At 39.1% G+C, this 18,422-nt stretch overlaps 1 protein-coding gene across 3 annotated transcripts; it reads left to right on the plus strand.

Moving 5' to 3' along the window:
- Positions 1-9,396: 9,396 nt before the first annotated feature.
- LOC113011278 (solute carrier family 22 member 5-like) lies at positions 9,397-17,718 on the plus strand. 3 transcript variants are annotated; one of them, XM_026150745.1, is made up of 11 exons: positions 9,397-9,441; positions 9,743-9,953; positions 10,148-10,251; positions 11,212-11,366; positions 12,138-12,309; positions 14,399-14,540; positions 14,724-14,818; positions 14,945-15,159; positions 15,259-15,441; positions 16,461-16,596; positions 16,907-17,718. In XM_026150745.1, the coding sequence occupies exons 2-11, from the start codon at positions 9,816-9,818 to the stop codon at positions 16,977-16,979; spliced, it is 1,413 nt and encodes a 470-aa protein (XP_026006530.1). In that variant the 5' UTR covers positions 9,397-9,441; positions 9,743-9,815; the 3' UTR covers positions 16,980-17,718. The 3 variants fall into 3 exon arrangements, with proteins under 3 accessions (XP_026006530.1, XP_026006529.1, XP_026006531.1); XM_026150744.1 differs by lacking the exon at positions 9,397-9,441 and having other exon boundaries at positions 9,457-9,953; XM_026150746.1 differs by lacking the exons at positions 9,397-9,441; positions 11,212-11,366; positions 12,138-12,309 and having other exon boundaries at positions 9,459-9,953.
- Positions 17,719-18,422: the final 704 nt, after the last annotated feature.

Genomic DNA, 18,422 nt, shown 5'->3' on the forward strand with positions numbered 1-18,422 from the left:
TGTTTTATTAGCAGAGGTGTGCTTTGCCCTCTGTGGCTAAGCTGTTTTTTTGTTTTGTTTTGTTTTGTTTTGTTTTTTTGTTTTGTTTTTATTTATATTTGCAGATGTATTTTTATCAATCAATAATACTGATTGCTATTGGCAAATAATACTTTTTTAGATATAACTATAATATAGAAGGACTTTTTTTTAATTAAAATTAAATCTTCCATTCCAACGAGTCTTTCTGGATTCCATAAAGCTCCGTGGTTAAGGCCCCCCCCCCCCCCCCCCCCCCCAAGATGATATTGATCTCATCGCTCTATATATCGATCATCGATCATTTCAGCCTCCATCGGTGCTGTTTCCTAAACACTGAGGCATTTGTTTGAGATCGTTTCAGCGGTGACCTGTAGCGTGTGAATGTTTGACAACAGAAAAATGCTGAAAAATAAATGTCAGCTGTTTGTTTTCTGTTCAAGACAACAGCAAAAAATAAATAAAAAATAAAACATAAACTCAGCGCGGTTAATAATAATATCCGCCTTGGCCTTTAATTTGGATTCTTGCATTGACGAGGTCCACAAGCAAGAGTTTTTATTCCGTTTTTATTGTTTCATTCGTTGTCGGTATGTGGTACCAAGCCGGAGCTAAACGATCGCAACACATTACACCACACTTTTACGCGCGCGTGTGTGATTGCCAGTGTTGGATGATTGTCAGTGTGTGTGTGTGTGTGTGTGTGTGTGTGTGTGTGTGTGTGTGTGTGTGTGTGTGTGTGTGTGTGTGTGTAGGATGTTGTAGCTGTATATTCCTGGATTTTTCAGCCAGGTATATTGTATTCAGTGCAGTTTTGATAAACGCAGTGTGGATCTGAGAAAAGTCGCGGTTCCTGTTACATATACAGGGAACCCATTATAACAGAGCAGTAATAAATGTAGCACAACACAGGAAATGATTAGAACCAAATTAAATGTTTCATATGTAGCTTCTGGATGAAAAGAATCTGCTTTCTACAGTTCATCAGCAGAAAAAAAATACATGGTTATAATAATACACAGTGCAGATATTTATCAAAGAAAGACTGACTAGCAAAACCAAAAATGTCCTCAGGCGCATCATTGGTTACCCCGCAGCCTATTTATTGGCAAACACAATAATGGCTTCAGAAACTTTGCTGTATGGTTATCAAAACATGTTAAATTAACTGCATTCTGTGCAAATCTATACTTATTGATTGTAATTTTGTTTCTGTGAGATATGCAATCCACAGCCAAAAATCTAAGCCGTCCACGTGAGGCAGAAACACGAAAGTTTACAAAAAAATATACAAATTTGAAACGAGGTTTTCAGCGTTTTTTAGCTGGTGTGTTGTCAGGAACTGGTGAACGTGCAGCATCCTGTTGGATAAATCCAGCACAGACATTTCACACTCACAGTTGGGGAGCAATAAAGTAAAAGAGTGCATGAAAGAGTGTATATAACGAAGGATTAAATGATATATATAAACATTTAAATTTATCATTTAATTCTTTGTTACTTTTTAAGTAAATGCGTTTTAATTTTCAAATATTGAGTCAGTCAGTGTCACAGTATATCTTTTTAAAATTCACATAATGAGAAATGCTTTGATAAATTTTTTTAACTTTCTTTGCTATCAGAAGAAACCTCTCTCAGTTTTTCTTACAACATGTGAGACATTGTGAAATTAGCATGATGTTGAAAACCTTGTTTGGAGTGAGGAAAATAAATGTAATCTCCAGTGTTCTGGTTTAAACCTGATATGAAACACTTTATAGATTCATTAAGCGGCGTCTGGGTTTTGCCTGTAACAGTTATATTGCTGTAGTCTGCATATTTTCTAAAGCCTGCTTCTGTCTATAGATAAATTAATTTAATTCGTCTTTGGGTGAGGGAACAATAAAGCCTAAAGACTGAAACTCTGTAGCCTCACTATAGAAATATGTTGGCCTTTTTTTAAATGCAATACGACAGAGAAAAAAATGGAATCATTTAAATATAAGATCCTCATACTTCTGTAGTGTTTGTAAAACAATTAAAAAAACAAACAAACATAAGACTTAAAGTGCATGTTTGCTTTTGCATGTTTTGGTGCTGTTAAGGACTGTGAAGGATCTTAATGGTTAAAGAAAATTAATTTTAATACTGAAATACAGAATACATATTTTAACTCTATATTTTAAATCAAGGATAAACTCCCTGCTTGAGATCCTGAGACCCCACTTTCTCTTTTATTTCTAACTCTCTTTTTTTCAGAATTTCCCAACACAGTAATGGCGACATTTTCATCAATCACATTTCTTTATCAAGTGAAAATGCACAGGAGTACAACTTCTCTAGCATCCATATCCTCACAGGCACCGGTTGCTAAGTAACAGAAGGAGAGATGTATTGAGATTGAGATAGAATAGTCAATCAATTCTCCTGTGAGGGCTGTGTGTGTGTGTGTGTGTGTGTGTGTGTGTGTGTGTGTGTGTGTGTGTGTGTGTGTGTGTGTGTGTGTGTGTGTGTGTGTGTGTGTGTGTGAGAACGCCTGCTGCTGCAGTTTGTTGCAGCCTTTAAGAAAAACACTGAGAACAAACGTGTGTTTTCACAGCTCAGAAGTGATGCAAAAGTATTTGAAATGTCTCTTTATTGTAAATAATGTAATCTTCCTAATGGATCACAAATGCTAGGAGAGACCACACTTGTCATTTTTAATCCACGAATATAATGAGAGCGACATCTTCAACCGCTTTATATCCAGAGGTCAAAGGTCACCTCAGCTCTCCTCCAGGGATTTGATCAGTTTTTCATCTGCCATTAGAGGCTTTTGGGGAAAAGTCTTATCTTCACCACACAGAAGTGAAGCAACAGCTTGTTAGGCAAACATGCCACTGGAAAAACCTTGTGGCGCCCAAAAGGGGCGGATTGGACCTCATTTGTTTCTCCCAAATCAAAGAGCTCCACCAAGAAGAGAAATAAATAAAACATTCCTGACCTCGGCAGACTTTGTTTGTCCTGAAACCAATGAAACAGAACAAGACGCAACACATGACATGGAAATCAGGTGTTTGTGTTTTTTTAATTGTGTGTTTGTGGAGCTTTCTACGGATTAGGTGTGCTGATTTTAATACATGGTGAAACAAATAAGGGACTTGATGCTTAGAAAGGAAAATACTTTAAAGGTTCTGCAATCTCTGCAGCCAGAACCTAGTGAGTGCGGTCTGTGCCTGGGAAGATGACATGGAAAATGCACACGATTTTTTTGCCAAAGGCACCAAAAGGATTAACCCAAGAACTTCCTGTTTTATAAATTTGGGCTATAACCAAAACAACAGGAAAGTGAGGATGTAAACCTCTTTTGTGAGCCACCTTCATGCCTGCTTCCCTCAGGTCTCCTCCAGCAGGAGGCGAAGAAATATGCCGGTTTCATACACTCCATCGATTTTCCCCTCGAACAAAGACAGACAGGGAGAAAGAGAGAGAGCGATGGAAGCGGTGAGCAGAGAGCAGAGTGAAAGAAATGAAAGATAGATGAAGAGCGTTTACCTCGATGGTAAATTTTCTTGTTTCGTCTGCCCGGTGGAATATATCTGGCAATTACTGGCAACTAGAGAAGGAGATGCGAGGATGTAGCTCTATTATTGGGCTAAATTCAAGGTTCTGTGTGCGTACTTCTGATGGGAACATACTCATCAAGCCGATGTCGAGCTCCAAACGTTGAAAAAGCACAGTTTAATGTGAGAGTGAGTGTGACACAGGGCAACACAAACACAGAGCAACAGGAAAGACGGCGAAGAGAAGTTGGGGGGTGGGGGGGGGAGTTGGGCTGGTGTTAAGGTGATTAGTCTGGTGGGTTGGCGATAGAGAGAGTTGATCAATAACCTATCGATCGCCCATTGCAAGTGTCAGGGGGGTAGTGGGAAAGAGAGGGAGGGTGAGAGAAAGGATAGGGAGGGAGTCAGCCCTGGCTTGACTTTTAAAAATCCTTTACTCCGCTGATGACAAATAACCCATTAGACTGCAGGAGAGCTGGAAAATGTGAAAATCCCCCCCTGCTGCACATACACACACATACATACACACACACACACACGTGCACCTGCTTTGCCCCAATGTTGCAAATATTTCTCGGTTTCAAATAAGCGTGCTACAGACCGTTTTTCAACAAAGCCTGCGTGGAAAGGAAAAATCATTTCTGTAAGTAGTGTGGAGGAACTATTGAGCTCAGTGCAGAAAAGTTACTTAGCAGACCATTACTTCAAAGAATTCCTCAAGGCTGAAATATTCACTGGAGCACGGAGCACTCGATACCCACCCTAAAACCTTTTCAAATGTTCTGCAATAAGTCTGTTAGAAATGGGTGACAAATTTGAATGCGACCGAAAGCAGTGCAGAAACAGAGTGGGCTGTTTGCGCTCAGATTTTTCTTTAAAGTGAGCAGTGAGTTTTGAGTTGCAAAATTATGTAAAAATGAATGTGTGTTTTATCGGTGTGTGTCTTGTTTGTAGCTTTGGGGAGATAAATGAAATGAGGTCTTGTTAAAATAATGAGAGGTGCTGAGAAACGGTCTCTTGGGCGTCCCCTTTGAGCCAAGAACAGCGTTAATTAGTCTTAAAAAATGAACACAGAGAGAAATTTATTTTTCAAAAACTATTAGGACCGGGCTAATGAACCCATTTGACAGTGAAGGATGATACTGCATCCCTGTTTTTTACGCTCAAGTAAATGGACTGGTTCTTCTATATCTTATTTTCTACTCTTTTTAGGCAAAACATGATTTATTCCCTTCCCTCAATTAGATCTAACATTCACATCACTTGGGGTTCAGTATCTTGCCCAAGGATACTTTGGCATGCAGACTGGAGCAGCCAGGGATCGAACCACCAACTACCTCCTGAGCTACAGCCACCGTGTATGTGTCATGTATCATGTATGTGTGTCACCAAGAAAGGGGTCACGGTGTTACAAGGTTTGTTGCTCCCTGGTGTGGTCCAGCCCTACAGGATGGGGTCAGAGGTGAAGAGTCTCTGAGTACTTGGAAAAATCAGAGTATAAAGGACGGCAGCGGAGGACTGAATGGTTATTGAATAAGCCATTATTTTTTATTATCCACCGGAAGTCTTTCATGATGGGTTAAAGGGTCCGAGATTGTTGTCAGGATTTGGTGTGTGTGCATGACGTGTGTGCAGGGAAAGAAAAAAACAACAGCTCTTTTCTCATCATGGCTCTCAGTTGTAAAACACTTTCTCTTTGCAGAGGCTTGGAGTTCTGATGGCAGACAGACAATGATGGATTCTCCTCGCGCTAGGCCTCAGTTCTCAAACAGCCATTATCATTACGGACCCTGCTGACTGCAGGGCTCATTTGGACAAACGGAGGGGGCTGTTGATATTTGAGGGAAGCCACGTGTAAGAGTGATGAGGAATACATAGCCTCTTTGCCCAGTTCCCTCTTTCTCATGCACACTCTTCTCTCTCTCATCCTTTTTCCAGCTTTCATTTGCCCTATTTTTTCCCGTTTTACTTCCCCTGCCTCTCTTTCTCTCGCTCTCTCCTTCCTGTGTCCTTGTCTCCTCTGTGTACCCCCCCCCCCCACACACACACACACACACACACACACAAACGTGTACGCTGCCCTCTAAGACTGCCCTGCCCCCACACAGTGTCTCTCTCAAATTAATGTGAAGATATTGACAAGTGATGGGCTTAGAAGGTATAGATCATCAGGAGGGAGAGGAAAAGAGAGACGAGACCAAGCTGAACTGCTCCTTACTAAATGAGGGCTTTCCCTGTTGCTACCCAGCAGCTTAAGTCTGTAAGTGGTGGCTGCAGAAGTGCAGCAGTTAATCAGGTGTTTCTCATACTCGGTCTTCAAGAAAGCGTGATGGGTGGAGGCGAGAGGTAAAACAATGACTTTTTCAGGCTTACATACACAAAGTATAAAATAAAAGCCAGGCACATAAATATGTGTCACACTTGCACACTACTCTGTGCAAACTGGATAAAGCTGCTAACAATAAGCAGAGGACCACTTGGTCAATATGCCAGTTACCCAGATGAAGGTAAGGAAAGGGCAAATCATAGCCAATCAGTGAAGAGCTTTCACTGTCCTCTAGCAAGAGCTGACCCCCTGACCCTATTTGATGACCCTCAGGCCAAAGGTCAACACTCCAGGGGTCAGAGGGCATCGCCATAGACTGGCCAGAGAGGCACTGTCATGGCAACAGCACTGCCTAAAGAATGGTAAGGTGTGGCCAGCATGTGGATTGGAAGATGGGGATGTGATGGTACCTGATTTGTTACTAACTTAAATTTGAGGGGTTTTCCGTTTTATTGTTGTGTACATAAAATACATTTTATACCTCTGCTCTGGTACCTATGGAAATTTGTTAACCTGGGTTCTTTTCTGATGTCACGGCTCTCATGTCTTTGATTTGTCAGCGGTTTAACCGCTTCACTCATTTCCCTCATTCAAATGTGTGTTTGAAACTCAAGGGGAGTAAATAGACAAATTAATCAAATGTGTACACAAGAACTTCTTTCTTCCCCAATAAGTCATCTAAGTCATCCAAAGTCTGGTAAGATTAACGTTGTGACCCTTTACAAGGAGCCTGAACTTTAGCTTTAGAACAAGTGAATTGCCCCTTGTTACTAAACCCTAAGTAATAAGTGAGGTCAGTTTTTTCAATGCTTAAATCCTTCATATTTTAAATAAATTATTCCAGTTTACATAACTGGTATTTTGTATTGGACACAGCATTTACATATGCAAAAAAAGATTCTTTCCTCATGAAGTAAAAATTTTGAATAAAATGTAACTGGACTATATAGAAATCAATAGGGAAGGAAATATATAAATTAATACAATTCAAGGAAATATTCATGGTGTACCAATCGCATCATTTTCATTATACTAAAATCCATTAAATTCAAATACATTGTTCTTCTGTAACAAAATCACATAGAAAATGTTATATGTAATTAAATTACTATAAGTCAACAATATATATTTTAAGTGCATTTTTGGACTTCTGTGTTTCATATAAAGCCTGTTCTGGATGTTTATTTCATTCTGTTGCTTCTGTTAATCACCTGTTTTAAGAGCCGGTGTACCTTTTGTACCGGAATCCATGCTGGGTTGCACCATCTTGTGGTGGTTGTGCGCACAGCTCCTGTGGTATTGCTGCTTCTATTAAACTTAGCTGCTAGTATATCAAGTACAATTGTGTTAGTCCATTAATTCACTTATGGACTTTTAAGTTGGTTGCCAACATAGAGATGTACTTGTCTGGTTCCAGTGTAATATTAAATGAGCAAATGGTAAACTTATCATTACTCAATAGTCCACGTTTTTGTCTGGGTTCAACCTCACCTCATGGTACAAACAGCATGAAATAGAAAAACTGAGGGGTAAAGTTTTTCTATTGACCTTTCCTGCTCAGCAATACTCAGTTGAGTAAGCCTATTTGTAGGCTGTGTAACTCTGTAGAGGTGTAACATGTGGACTAAAGTGAAAGTAAATTAAAGTGAACAAAGGATATTCAAAAGTCCTGTCCCTAATTGTACACTGTAGCGCTGTCAAAGTAACTGCTGTTTACTGCTAACAGGCATGTTTCCAGTAGCGCAGAGGCATTGAAAAGAGAGAGGTTGGTATTAGAATTTGCCCTGAGAGCACAAGAGCTACAAAACTTTCAAAGAGAAATTGGGCAATGCTATTAGCAGTTACAGGCCTGCTGCAGCCGATCCCTCATCTCCCTACTTGAACCTTCACTCAGGTTATTCAGGTACAGTCAAGAAGGACAGCACATCACGTTGCTCTTTCTTTCCATGTGTGTGTAGGAATATACATTACTGTGTGTACAGCTACATAGGTAATGCATATTCAGTTCAATTAAGTTCTGTTTTATTTATATAGAACCAAATCACAACAAAAGTTGCCTCAAGGTGCTATACACTGTAAGCTACACACCCAACAATAATACAAAGAAAACAGAGAAAAACACGATGACCAAGCCCTTAGGCGACAGTGGGAACGAAAAAGTCAGTTTTAGCAGAAAGAAACGTGCCACTTGTAATTTCATTGTACCTGTGACAACGACAATAATGACATTCTGATTCTGATTCCAGCAGAACCAGGCTCAGGGAGGGGCGGCCATCTGCTACCACCGGATGGGGGTGAGTAGGATAAAGGAGCCTCTGTGGAAGAGAGCCAGAGATTAATAATAACAAATAATTAAGCAGCCTACTCCTATTGCAGCATAACTAAGGGAGGATTCAGGGTCACCTGATCCAGCCCTAACTATATGCTTTAGAAAAAAAGAAAGTTTTAAACCTAATCTTGAAAGTATAAGCTGGTTCCACAGAAGGGGCCAATAAAGAGAAGTTAATATACAAGAAATAAGCTCTCTTTTTCTAGTATCTGTCAATATTCTCGCTGCAGCATTTTAGATGAATTCAATTTTCAGGGAGTTTTCAGGACATCTTGATAATAACGAATTACAGTCCAGCCTAGAGGTATTAAATGCATGAACTAGTTTTTTAGCGTGACTCTGAGATAGGATTTTTCTAATTTTACAGATATTGCGCAAATGGTAGTCCTATTTGTTCAATATGTGCATTAAAGGACATATCCTGGTCAAAAATAACTCCAAGATTCCTATCAGTGTTTCTGGAGGCCAGATTAATGCCATCCAGAATGGACATCTGTCTAGAAACCGCATTTCTAAGATTTTTAGGTCTTTATGTCTTTAAGACATTCCTGCAGTTTAACTAACTTGTGTGTGTTATCTGGCTTGATCCACAGATAGTCATATGAGCAACAACAATAACATAAAATGTACATTTAAAAAAAGTTAAATTAACATAAAATAATTTGATTTTTTTTTTTAAATAAAAGTTATGGCGCTGTTTATAAAAATTAGTAATTATGTAATTAAATAAAAGGCAGTGACAAACAAAAATAAACAAACAAAAAAAACGTGTTTAGTCTGGATTTATACGAACTGAGATTTGGAGAGCTGGTGTTTGATGCACGGAGCAGGAAAACTGAGAACAGAGTGTTTCTCTGCGTTCACAGTCAGTGTTTATGGTTTCTAACCCTGCGGCAGCATGTGGGAAGAGAAGTTCCTGGCAATCATACATTTTATTCCGAAGTTGATGTGAACGCTTGTTATGACTAACTAGGCTTGGTATTAACATTGACAACTAACAGATTCGTTTATAAGACAGCTGTCCGAAATCCCGATTGATCATCGAGCATTCAGCGAGCAGGGAGTTATCAGTATGTGTAAGGGAAAGAAGTAGTCTAGTGGCAGATGGTATCCTTACATAAGCCAAATACGCTTGTGCAAGCGTTAAAATCTGCCCTTCCAGTTTTACCAGGAAGGAAAAGTGTGCTTTGTGGGATGAAAGGTTCAAAAGCAATTCAATGACTGAAGAGTACAGTTACAGTCTGCAGGTGTCTGCTTTTCTTTTTTCTTTTTCTTTCTTTCTTTCTATGCACGGCGTGTCTGGTTTGACATGTTGCATAAGGTATCTTAAAGCAACTCTCTAGAAACAGTTCGCTTGCGCTCCTCCAGGTTTTTTGCGAGCATGTCAAATGGAAATATCAGAGACTTTGACGAAATCACGTCTTTTCTGGGCGACTACGGGCTCTTTCAAATTCTCGTTATGGTTCTGCTCAGTGTAAGTACAATGCCCGCAGGATACATGGGTGTAATTGTGGTTTTTGTTTCGGATACACCCGAACATTATTGCAGAAGCCCAAACAGCTCCTCGCGCAACGGCACAGAGTGGGAACAGGAGAATGGTTTCCATGACCGGGGCAGCTGGATGGGACCGGGCAGCTGCTCTCGATACAAGCTCAATGAAAACTGGACAGAAAAAGCAGCCGGCTTCAATGACACAGAACAGTGTTTGGACGGCTGGGTTTTCAGCACTGACAAATACACCACCACCATCGTTTCTGAGGTTCAGTACTGCCTAAATGATCACTGACAGTCAGCCTGTAGTACACGAATTGTTTCGTATGGCTGTGACATTAAAAGACTTCGAGAGCTAAAACATGTAAAAATTGCTTCATGTATTTGAAATAAACTCACTTTATTCTATTATTTTTGTCTGAACGTAACCCGAATAACCATATTCTCTCCTTTTAACTGAAGTGGGATCTTGTGTGCGACAATGCATGGAAAGTCCCTTTCTCCACCTCTTTCTTCTTTGTGGGGGCACTTATTGGATCTTTTATTAGTGGACATCTATCAGACCGGTAAGTCTGTCATATAAAAATATGTAATCAGCCTTTGTTTAAAAAACGTTAAGATAAGGAGGCTGAAAGATATCGTGGCTTTAACAAGTAGCCTTTGTCTTCTTTTTTTTCACGAGGAAAGGTTAAAAAAGTTTTTTTTTTCTTACCTGGGTGAATTGAAAAAAAAAATCATAAAAAGCTTTTGATATATGATTGCTAAAGTGACCTACAAATAAAACTAGTTGCTTTAAAGTTTTAGGAGGAGAGTTAAATTGTTTTCAGAACAGATAAGTCATGTAAAAATATTTAATACTGCAGTCTGAAAGATGGAGGAGTGTGGCTCAAAGAGGCTCCTAAATTTAGGTCTGTGTATTAAATGTGCATGTTCTTTTGTGTGAGTATGTATTTCCTGGCTGAAAACTATCAAGAGTGTATTTAGAACTCTGCAGGTTTGAGGTTGAAGCCTGCAGAGCTGTTTTCATGTCATCTGAGGCTTGTGTTTGTTTCCAGTTTGGATTCTATGATCCGCTTGTCTCAGCAAGTTGTTTGGTAAACGGATCAAAGATCTGGAAGCAGATATTCAGTCTAAATATCCAGGTAGTGGGCAACAGAGCAACATAGTGTACGCACTACTGTGGTAGAAGGGAATCTTTTTCTTAGTTCATAACAAGCAGGCAAAGCTACAAGTAAAGATTGTCTCTTTCACTTTTAGTTATTGGTATTTGGGTTGTTTTTTTTATTTTAAATTTTTATATATATATATATATTTACATATGTATTATTTGATGAGCTGAAACCAAACAATTTTTAGCAGTGGTGCTGACAGAAAACAATTAAAACCCATACCATCTGAGAGAATCAAAAAAATAGAGAGAAGTAAAACTGATAACCAGCCCAAACTCACTATGATACTGTTATGTTTTCATGACATTACATCTTTACATCTCTGTATTCCCTATTTCTGCATAACTTTTCTTACAGATTTGGTAGAAAGCCAGTATTTTTTTTCACTATGATCCTACAAACAGTCACCGCTTTGATCCAGGTCACCTCCGTCAGCTGGGTCATGTTCACTATCCTCAACTGTCTAAGAGGACTTGGCCAAATTTCCAATTTCATTGCATCACTCGTACTCGGTAAGGCAGCCCATTTGCTCCTATCACACTTCAAGAAGTCTCGGCATGTATTCTCCAGGGCTGAAACAAAGTGTAGCACAGAGCCATGCTTCTGTTCCTCAGCGTGGCGGTGGTTCAAAACCCATTGAAAGGTTGTGCTGTACCAATTCATTTTGGGTCTTAAAAACCTGGTTGTATTGTGTTGAGGCAGTTTAAAGAAGCATTAATCACTATTTCTTGTCTTTTTGTTAAACATATCACATTTACCTAACACAGAGGAGACACACGTTTCTAGTAGGGTTACATCATCCAGCGTAAAAAAAAAAATTGTGCCAAACACGTTGATCCTTCCGCTGTGGTGACATTTTATAAATAAAAGGTCAGCCAATAGAAGCTTTCATGTGAACGAGCAGAATTAAAGTCTACATAAAAGTTTCTTTAACCCCGAGAGGTCTAATCAGCATCTGTGGTGATCCTAACCATAATTTATTATATTATTTAATTTCTTCTGACTATGATTGCCGACTCCTGTTTGTCTGAACAAAGCTGTATTTTTCAGCTCCAGAGGTATCTCCATGAAATCAGATAAAGTGCCTCAAGCATTGAAGGAGCATCCTTTTGATCTAAGGCTGTGCTCCTTGAAAGAAAGGCGTTTTGGCTTTTTGTAGCTTACTTTTCATCTCCAAGGCTCTAGGCTAAAGTAAAATACTCCTTTAAGCCATTGTCTCAGAAAACCAATCCTCTCATGTTTCCTTTCATTAAAGCCCAATCCTTCATCTTTGTCTTGTCCAGGTTCTGAAATGCTGAGTAAGTCTGCCAGGGTGACCTACATTCTGCTGGGACACAGTCTTGGGTTTGGCTTTGGTTATGCCTTATTGCCCCTCTTTGCTTACTTCATACGTGGCTGGAGGATGCTGCTGGTTGCTGCTGCCCTCCCAGGCTTCCTATTTATTCCAACGTGGTGGTAAATCTAATGGATGATGATTCATGTAACCAGTGCACAGAGAATTTTATTAGGACTTTGTGCACCCCTGCATTTCAGTGCATTAATCCGATATTAGCAATGCAATTTTAGAGAAACATGTCAGTATTCGGGTTTTAGCATTCAGTTAAAGGTTACGTAAAAAATCTGAATGGGGAAAGATTTTACCATGATATTATTGTAAGTGCTATTGGCTGTTTTTAAAAAAACAAAAAAACAAAACAAAAACATAACATAAGAGTCTCTTGGGTTAACTCTAATAAAACATATATAATATTGTGGTCTGATGAAAATGACCAGAGCAGCTGGAGCTGATACAATGACATAGCTAACTCACATAACTGCTGTTTATATTTGTGGTGTTCACGACATGCCCAGCCTTGTCAATAAGTAGCTATAGGTTCCTGTTAAACAAAACTGGAAAACTGAGTCCACAGTTACTTGTTAAACTCAATTTCCATGTGATGCTGCATGTGGATGTCTCATAACAGCAACTTTGCTTCTTGTTATGAAAAGTATAAAACATATTCACATACATTATAGAAATATTTGATCAGCGAGTGGAGACCAACAGACGTGTTACAGCAGGCAACATCAAAATTTGTGCATGTACTATTTGGTTTCACTGTGAAAGTAACTCTGGAACGTTTGATGAATGCAGAGTTAGAACAGAAGTCAGTCAATGCCTGCAAGATAATGTTTTTGTTTAGTCAGATACATTACATGTACATATTCTGTCACTCAGCGTAAGGAATTAGAATATTTTTTATTTATCCTTCAATCTAACCAGCCAAGCTAAACGAATCTATTTTTTTTTGGTTTTATTTGTCTTTGTGTTAATATATAACATAAAAAACTGTTCAAGGGCAAGTTGCATCAAAGCAAACCAGAAGATTTCTGAAATAATGCCCTTTAGGCAGGCAAGGCCAAATTAGGGAAATTTGAAAATAACCTATCAGCACAAACATGTCACGCCAACTGTCAGGCACGGTGGTGGAGGGTGGTGATTTGAGTTTGTTTTGCAGCCACAGGATTTGGGCACCTTGCAATCACTAGGCCGACCATGAACACCTCTGTATACCAAAGTATTGTTAAGTCAGATGTGAGGCCAGCTGTCGGACAAATAAAGCTTCATCCAAATTGTGTCATGTAACAGGACAATGATTGAAGCCACAGCAGCAAATCTGCGACAGAATGGCTGAAAAACAAAAGAATCAAGGTGTTGCCATGGCCCAGTCAAAGTCCAGATCTCACCCTGACTGAAATGCTGTGGCAAAACCTTAAAAGAGCAAATAAACGAATGCCCACAAACTGCAATGAACTGAAGCAACATTGTAAAAAAGAGTGGGTCAAAGTTCCTTCACAGCGATATGAGAGACCCATAAAGTCATGCAGAAAACTTTTACTTCAAGTTATTGCTGCTAAAGGTGGTTCTACAAGCTACTGAATCACAGGTTGTACGTAGTTTTCCAAAGGACTGCTTAGAGTCAAAACCAGTGAAAAATATCTTTTTGACAGGAGTGTATATATACTGGAGGAGTGTCCACCACACAGACAGAGAGAGAGAAAACAACAACGGACCCAACCCAGTACAGGATCTAAATAAACAGGAATAATGAAATAAAACAGATTAATGAACTTAATTAATGAACCTCAGAATTGTTCCTCATATATACTCTGACATGTAGATTTAGTTACATCTGGTATCACACAGTATATCAAATCCGTACATTACTGAACTGGCGTTACTGAAAACTGTTATGCTGTCAAATCCACTGAGGGTTTTGCTGAGTGATGCAATAAGTCTTTCGTTTTCTTTTAGAAACCAGAATGGCACACACATAAAACAAAGTCCAGCCTCACTATCCTTTTTACGAGCGCATGAAACTAATTTCTCAAAAGCAAAGTTCACTCACGATCAGTTCAGACAAGATAACACTGTTGTCAGTCAGCCTGGACGACATTTGGGTGACAGTTGTGATAGATAACACGTGTTTTCACTGAATCTGGAAAAATCTTGTTTTGAGGTGCATGTTTTGCTACACGCTTTTCACTGCTCTTGTGTGTGCAGCTTGATTCCTGAGTCGCCTCGTTGGCTTTTGCAGAAAGGTCGAGTGGAGGAGGCTGAGCTTGTCATACGTAAGGCTGCCCAGTGGAACAGAGTCCCCGCCCCTGAGGTCATATTCAGAGCTGGGGATTGCTTGGAGCTCATGGTACCATTTTTTATTTTTTATTTCCTTGAGCTATGAAAGCCATTGTGCTCCAGTATAAAATATAACTTAAATTGTAGAAATCACACAATACTTTTCCACCATGCAATCTGAAATTATTATATATTCAGTGTGGACAGACGACTTTGCTCTATAATGTTCTGTTTCTTTCTGTGTCTAATTCAGCAAAATAAAGATGAAGAAGAGCAGACATACACTTACATGGACTTGATGCGCACCCATAACATAAGGAACATAACAATTTTAGGTGTTTTCATATGGTAATGGGCTTTCCGGAAACATACAGTAATGCCAGATATTGTGTTGCATATTTTAGTAGCAATAATTATGCTGTCTAATGTAAAACAAACTTGTATTGCTGAGTCTTGATTATGCTTTTTTTGCAGGATCTCTGTGGCCATGGTCTACTATGGGCTCTCTCTCAATAGCAGCAACCTGCATGGAAACATCTACCTCAACTGCTTCATTTCTGCAGCCATTGACATTGTTGTGTATGTAGCCACCTGGCTTCTGATTGATAGGGCTCCACGGCCCACTTTACTCTTCACCACGCTGATGTTCTGCGGTATCATGCTTCTGGTTATAAAGCTGGTTCCTGAAGGTATGTGTACAATATTAGCAGTGCCAGGAATTAACTAGAACACTCGGTAGATTAGCACTTTGTTTAAACTTTTTCTAATCACTGCCTTTTTCTTTCCAGACATGCCCATCATGGTCCAGGTGTTGGCTTTGGTGGGAAAGACTGGTGTATCTGCTGCTTACTGCTTTATCTACGTGTTTTTCACTGAGCTGATGCCCACTGTGGTCAGAAACATGGGCTTGGGGATCTGCGCCACAGCTGCACGAATAGGAGCTATCATATGTCCTTATTTACTTTACATGGGTAAGTGTGCTTTCTTTTTGTTTTTCGGTCAGAGAGCTTAGGGGAGGTGCATGGGCATCAAAGCTGAAGCAACAATATCCATGTTCGGGGCTAATCTGGCATTTTAGTATTTCAGTTAGTGTTTCACTTTGATAACAGGGGCAGTGGTTAGCATTGCTGGCTCACAGCGAGAAGCGTTATATCCATGTTAGGGCATTTCTGTGTGGAGTCGGTACATTTTCCTCATGTGTGGGTAGTCTGGCTCCTTCGTACAGTCTATAGACATGTGTGGGGTTAGGCTAACTAGATGTGAAGCATCTATGGTTGTCTGTCTCACCCTATGATAATTAAGTCTCCCAGCAACCCTAAAACGGATAAGCAGAAGAAACTGGATGGATGGACTTTGATTGGACAGCCTAACATTGCATCCTGGTTTGATCATGATTTCTGTAATAGGTTTGCAGTTCATGAGCCTGAGTGAAGGAAGCCGTGACAACAGAATTGACCTTAATGTGTAAAATCAACAGAGGCCACTTTCAAATGACAAAGTCCACTTTAGGATTGACGGTTTAATAAATAACACTATACATGCAGTTATTATCAGAGGCCTCATCCTCATTTCTACTGTGACCTAGAGTTGTCATGTGTGATTTAAGTGGTTTGATTAAGGAAGTCTGTTTTCCACCTCTCTTGAAATTATTTTTAGTTGGTTACAATTTTGTATATTCATTTCCCCAATGGTTTTCTCATCTTCTCTGGACTCTGTATATCTTTTTATTTCTGAAATACATCTTGGTAACCTGACCTCCTTCCATTATTGTGTACAAGAGAATGTGCTAACACCATTTTTCCCTTTTTCCGTTTTGTTTTTTTGTTGCCAGTATATTGCGTTATTGATCTGGTTTTAAATGTATTTGTAAATGTTGTAATATAATTCTTAATGCTTGTGTATTGTGCACATCTTCATGATGTGGAAATCCTTTTAACAGTGAAAAGATCTCTCATCGTTCCATTTTAAATGCCTTTTATTTTTCTTGCAGGTCTATACAGCAAGATCCTTCCCTACATCATTTTTGGCACAGCCAGTATTATGGCTGCTGCCGTTAGCATGTTGTTGCCAGACACCAGAAACAGCAAACTCCCTGACCTTCTCATCCAGACCAAACACATCAGACGGTATGCTGTTGATGGACGTACCGAGTTCAGATTTCCCTTTTATTTTAATGGCGTAATGTTTGTGGATGGGAGTACACTATAACCATGACCTGAAATTAAAGGATCCGGCTTTTGATAATAAGTCTGTTACTAATGTATTTGTATTATGCAGTATATATAAACACACTGGCTCGCATCAGAAAAATTTTAATTAAAAGGAGCAAAAATTCTTCAGAGCCAACTGAATCGCAGCATTTTTTGTGTGTGTGTGTATTTTAGCCATTCTTATTTATCTGTTCATTCTGCCTTCGTTTCTCTTTATATCTTTAAGCTTCTCCTGCTGTTCAAAGGAAGCTCTTTCAACCCGACCTGATGCAACTGAAGGCTTCAAAGAAGTGAACTAGAGTGCCATCTACTGAAAGGAAATCACACAGCAAGTGTGGAAGGACCACATGCATTTGAAGATGAACTACATGTATCGTTAGCTTTAAGATGTGTCTGTAGGACTGTGAGAGGTTAATCTGAAGAAAGTTAACTGAGCTTCTTTGTTCTTGTCATGCAGAATTAGTGATATACTTAAATTCCTGGGTTTACACTTTCTCCATCCAGAGTCTTAAATGGTGCTTTTGTTTTTGGCCTACTTGATTGTTCGTCTGTTTGTTTTTCAGAATGTATTTTTATGCACTCTTGTATTTACAACATTTATTAAAATAAACTGCATCTCACAATGATGTAGACAAAAAATAAATTGTGTAGATGGTTTTGAAATAGATTTTCCTAATTTGATAAGTCTTCATGTCTGTCCAGTTTTTGCTGATTTAGAAAAACACCCCTCATTTCATTATATTGTGCTAGGAAAATCAGATTTATTGAAACGTGTGTAAAAATACATTCGGAATACAAAAATAGTTTGCACAATTCTAAAGAGCCTGAAAGTGGTACCACCCTTATTTTTCAGTATGTCCTGAACTCTTTTAAGCTTTCTTAGGAATAGTTCTCCAGGGTTCTTGAACAATATTCAAGCTCTTCTTTTTTGTTTGTTGGCTGTATTTTGTTCTGTTCCCAGTGCTGTGGTCCAGATTCTGATGAGGAAAATCCATCACTTCCAGTGTTCCACTAAAGACATGATTTTCAGATTGTGTTCATTTGTTTCTTCAATTGTTTTTCTCTGAAGAACACACTGCACACCATGCTGACATGCTGTGTTTGAGCTAATAGCTCTTACAACACTACACTGGTTTCAAAGTGCTTTTTTTTGCTTCCATAATTCATAGGTCAGTGTTAAATGGCTTAATACCATAAAACAGATACATAGTCTTCTGAAAATGGTCAGGTACAACAACTTGGCCAAACCTGTGTGAAAAATCAACCAATGTCCAAAGAAAAAACAGAGGGTCTTTCGAAAGTCTGGAGAATTATTGCCCATGATAACTTAAAAAAATAACAAAAAATAAATAAATACAAGAAAGGCTGGCAGCGTGGAAGGATGAAATAAAGAAATGAAGGCTGGCTTGAGACCTTCGCACGGTAATGTACATTGGTAATCCGAGAAAGAAGCGCAGTCACAATAGAAAGTCTCAGGCCTCCGTTTTGTGCTTCAGGTGAATGGATGAATTGTTAGCCAATCAAACAGGCAGCTTGGAAGGCTATAGATCCGAAAGACTTTCAAGCAGTACCATCAGCTTCACGATTATTTATTTATATAAATAAATATTTGAAAACCCTGCATTCCGGATAGTGTTCTAAAGAAATAAGTGTTATTAGTGCCTTCAAAGATAGATCCATATGTCTTTGAAGGCAGGTTAACAAATAGAATGAACTTTAAATCTTTTGTTTTTTTTATTATT

This window comes from Astatotilapia calliptera, chromosome 18 (assembly GCF_900246225.1).
Source record: "Astatotilapia calliptera chromosome 18, fAstCal1.2, whole genome shotgun sequence".
Lineage (NCBI taxonomy): Eukaryota > Metazoa > Chordata > Actinopteri > Cichliformes > Cichlidae > Astatotilapia > Astatotilapia calliptera.

Coding starts and splice junctions, on each gene's coding strand:
- LOC113011278 (XM_026150744.1), top strand. CDS start 9,576: ATGTCAAATGGAAATATCAGAGACTTTGACGAAATCACGTCTTTTCTG. Junction 11,367..12,137: donor CATTGCATCACTCGTACTCG/GTAAGGCAGCCC, acceptor TGTCTTGTCCAG/GTTCTGAAATGCTGAGTAAG. Junction 16,597..16,906: donor CAGACCAAACACATCAGACG/GTATGCTGTTGA, acceptor TATATCTTTAAG/CTTCTCCTGCTGTTCAAAGG.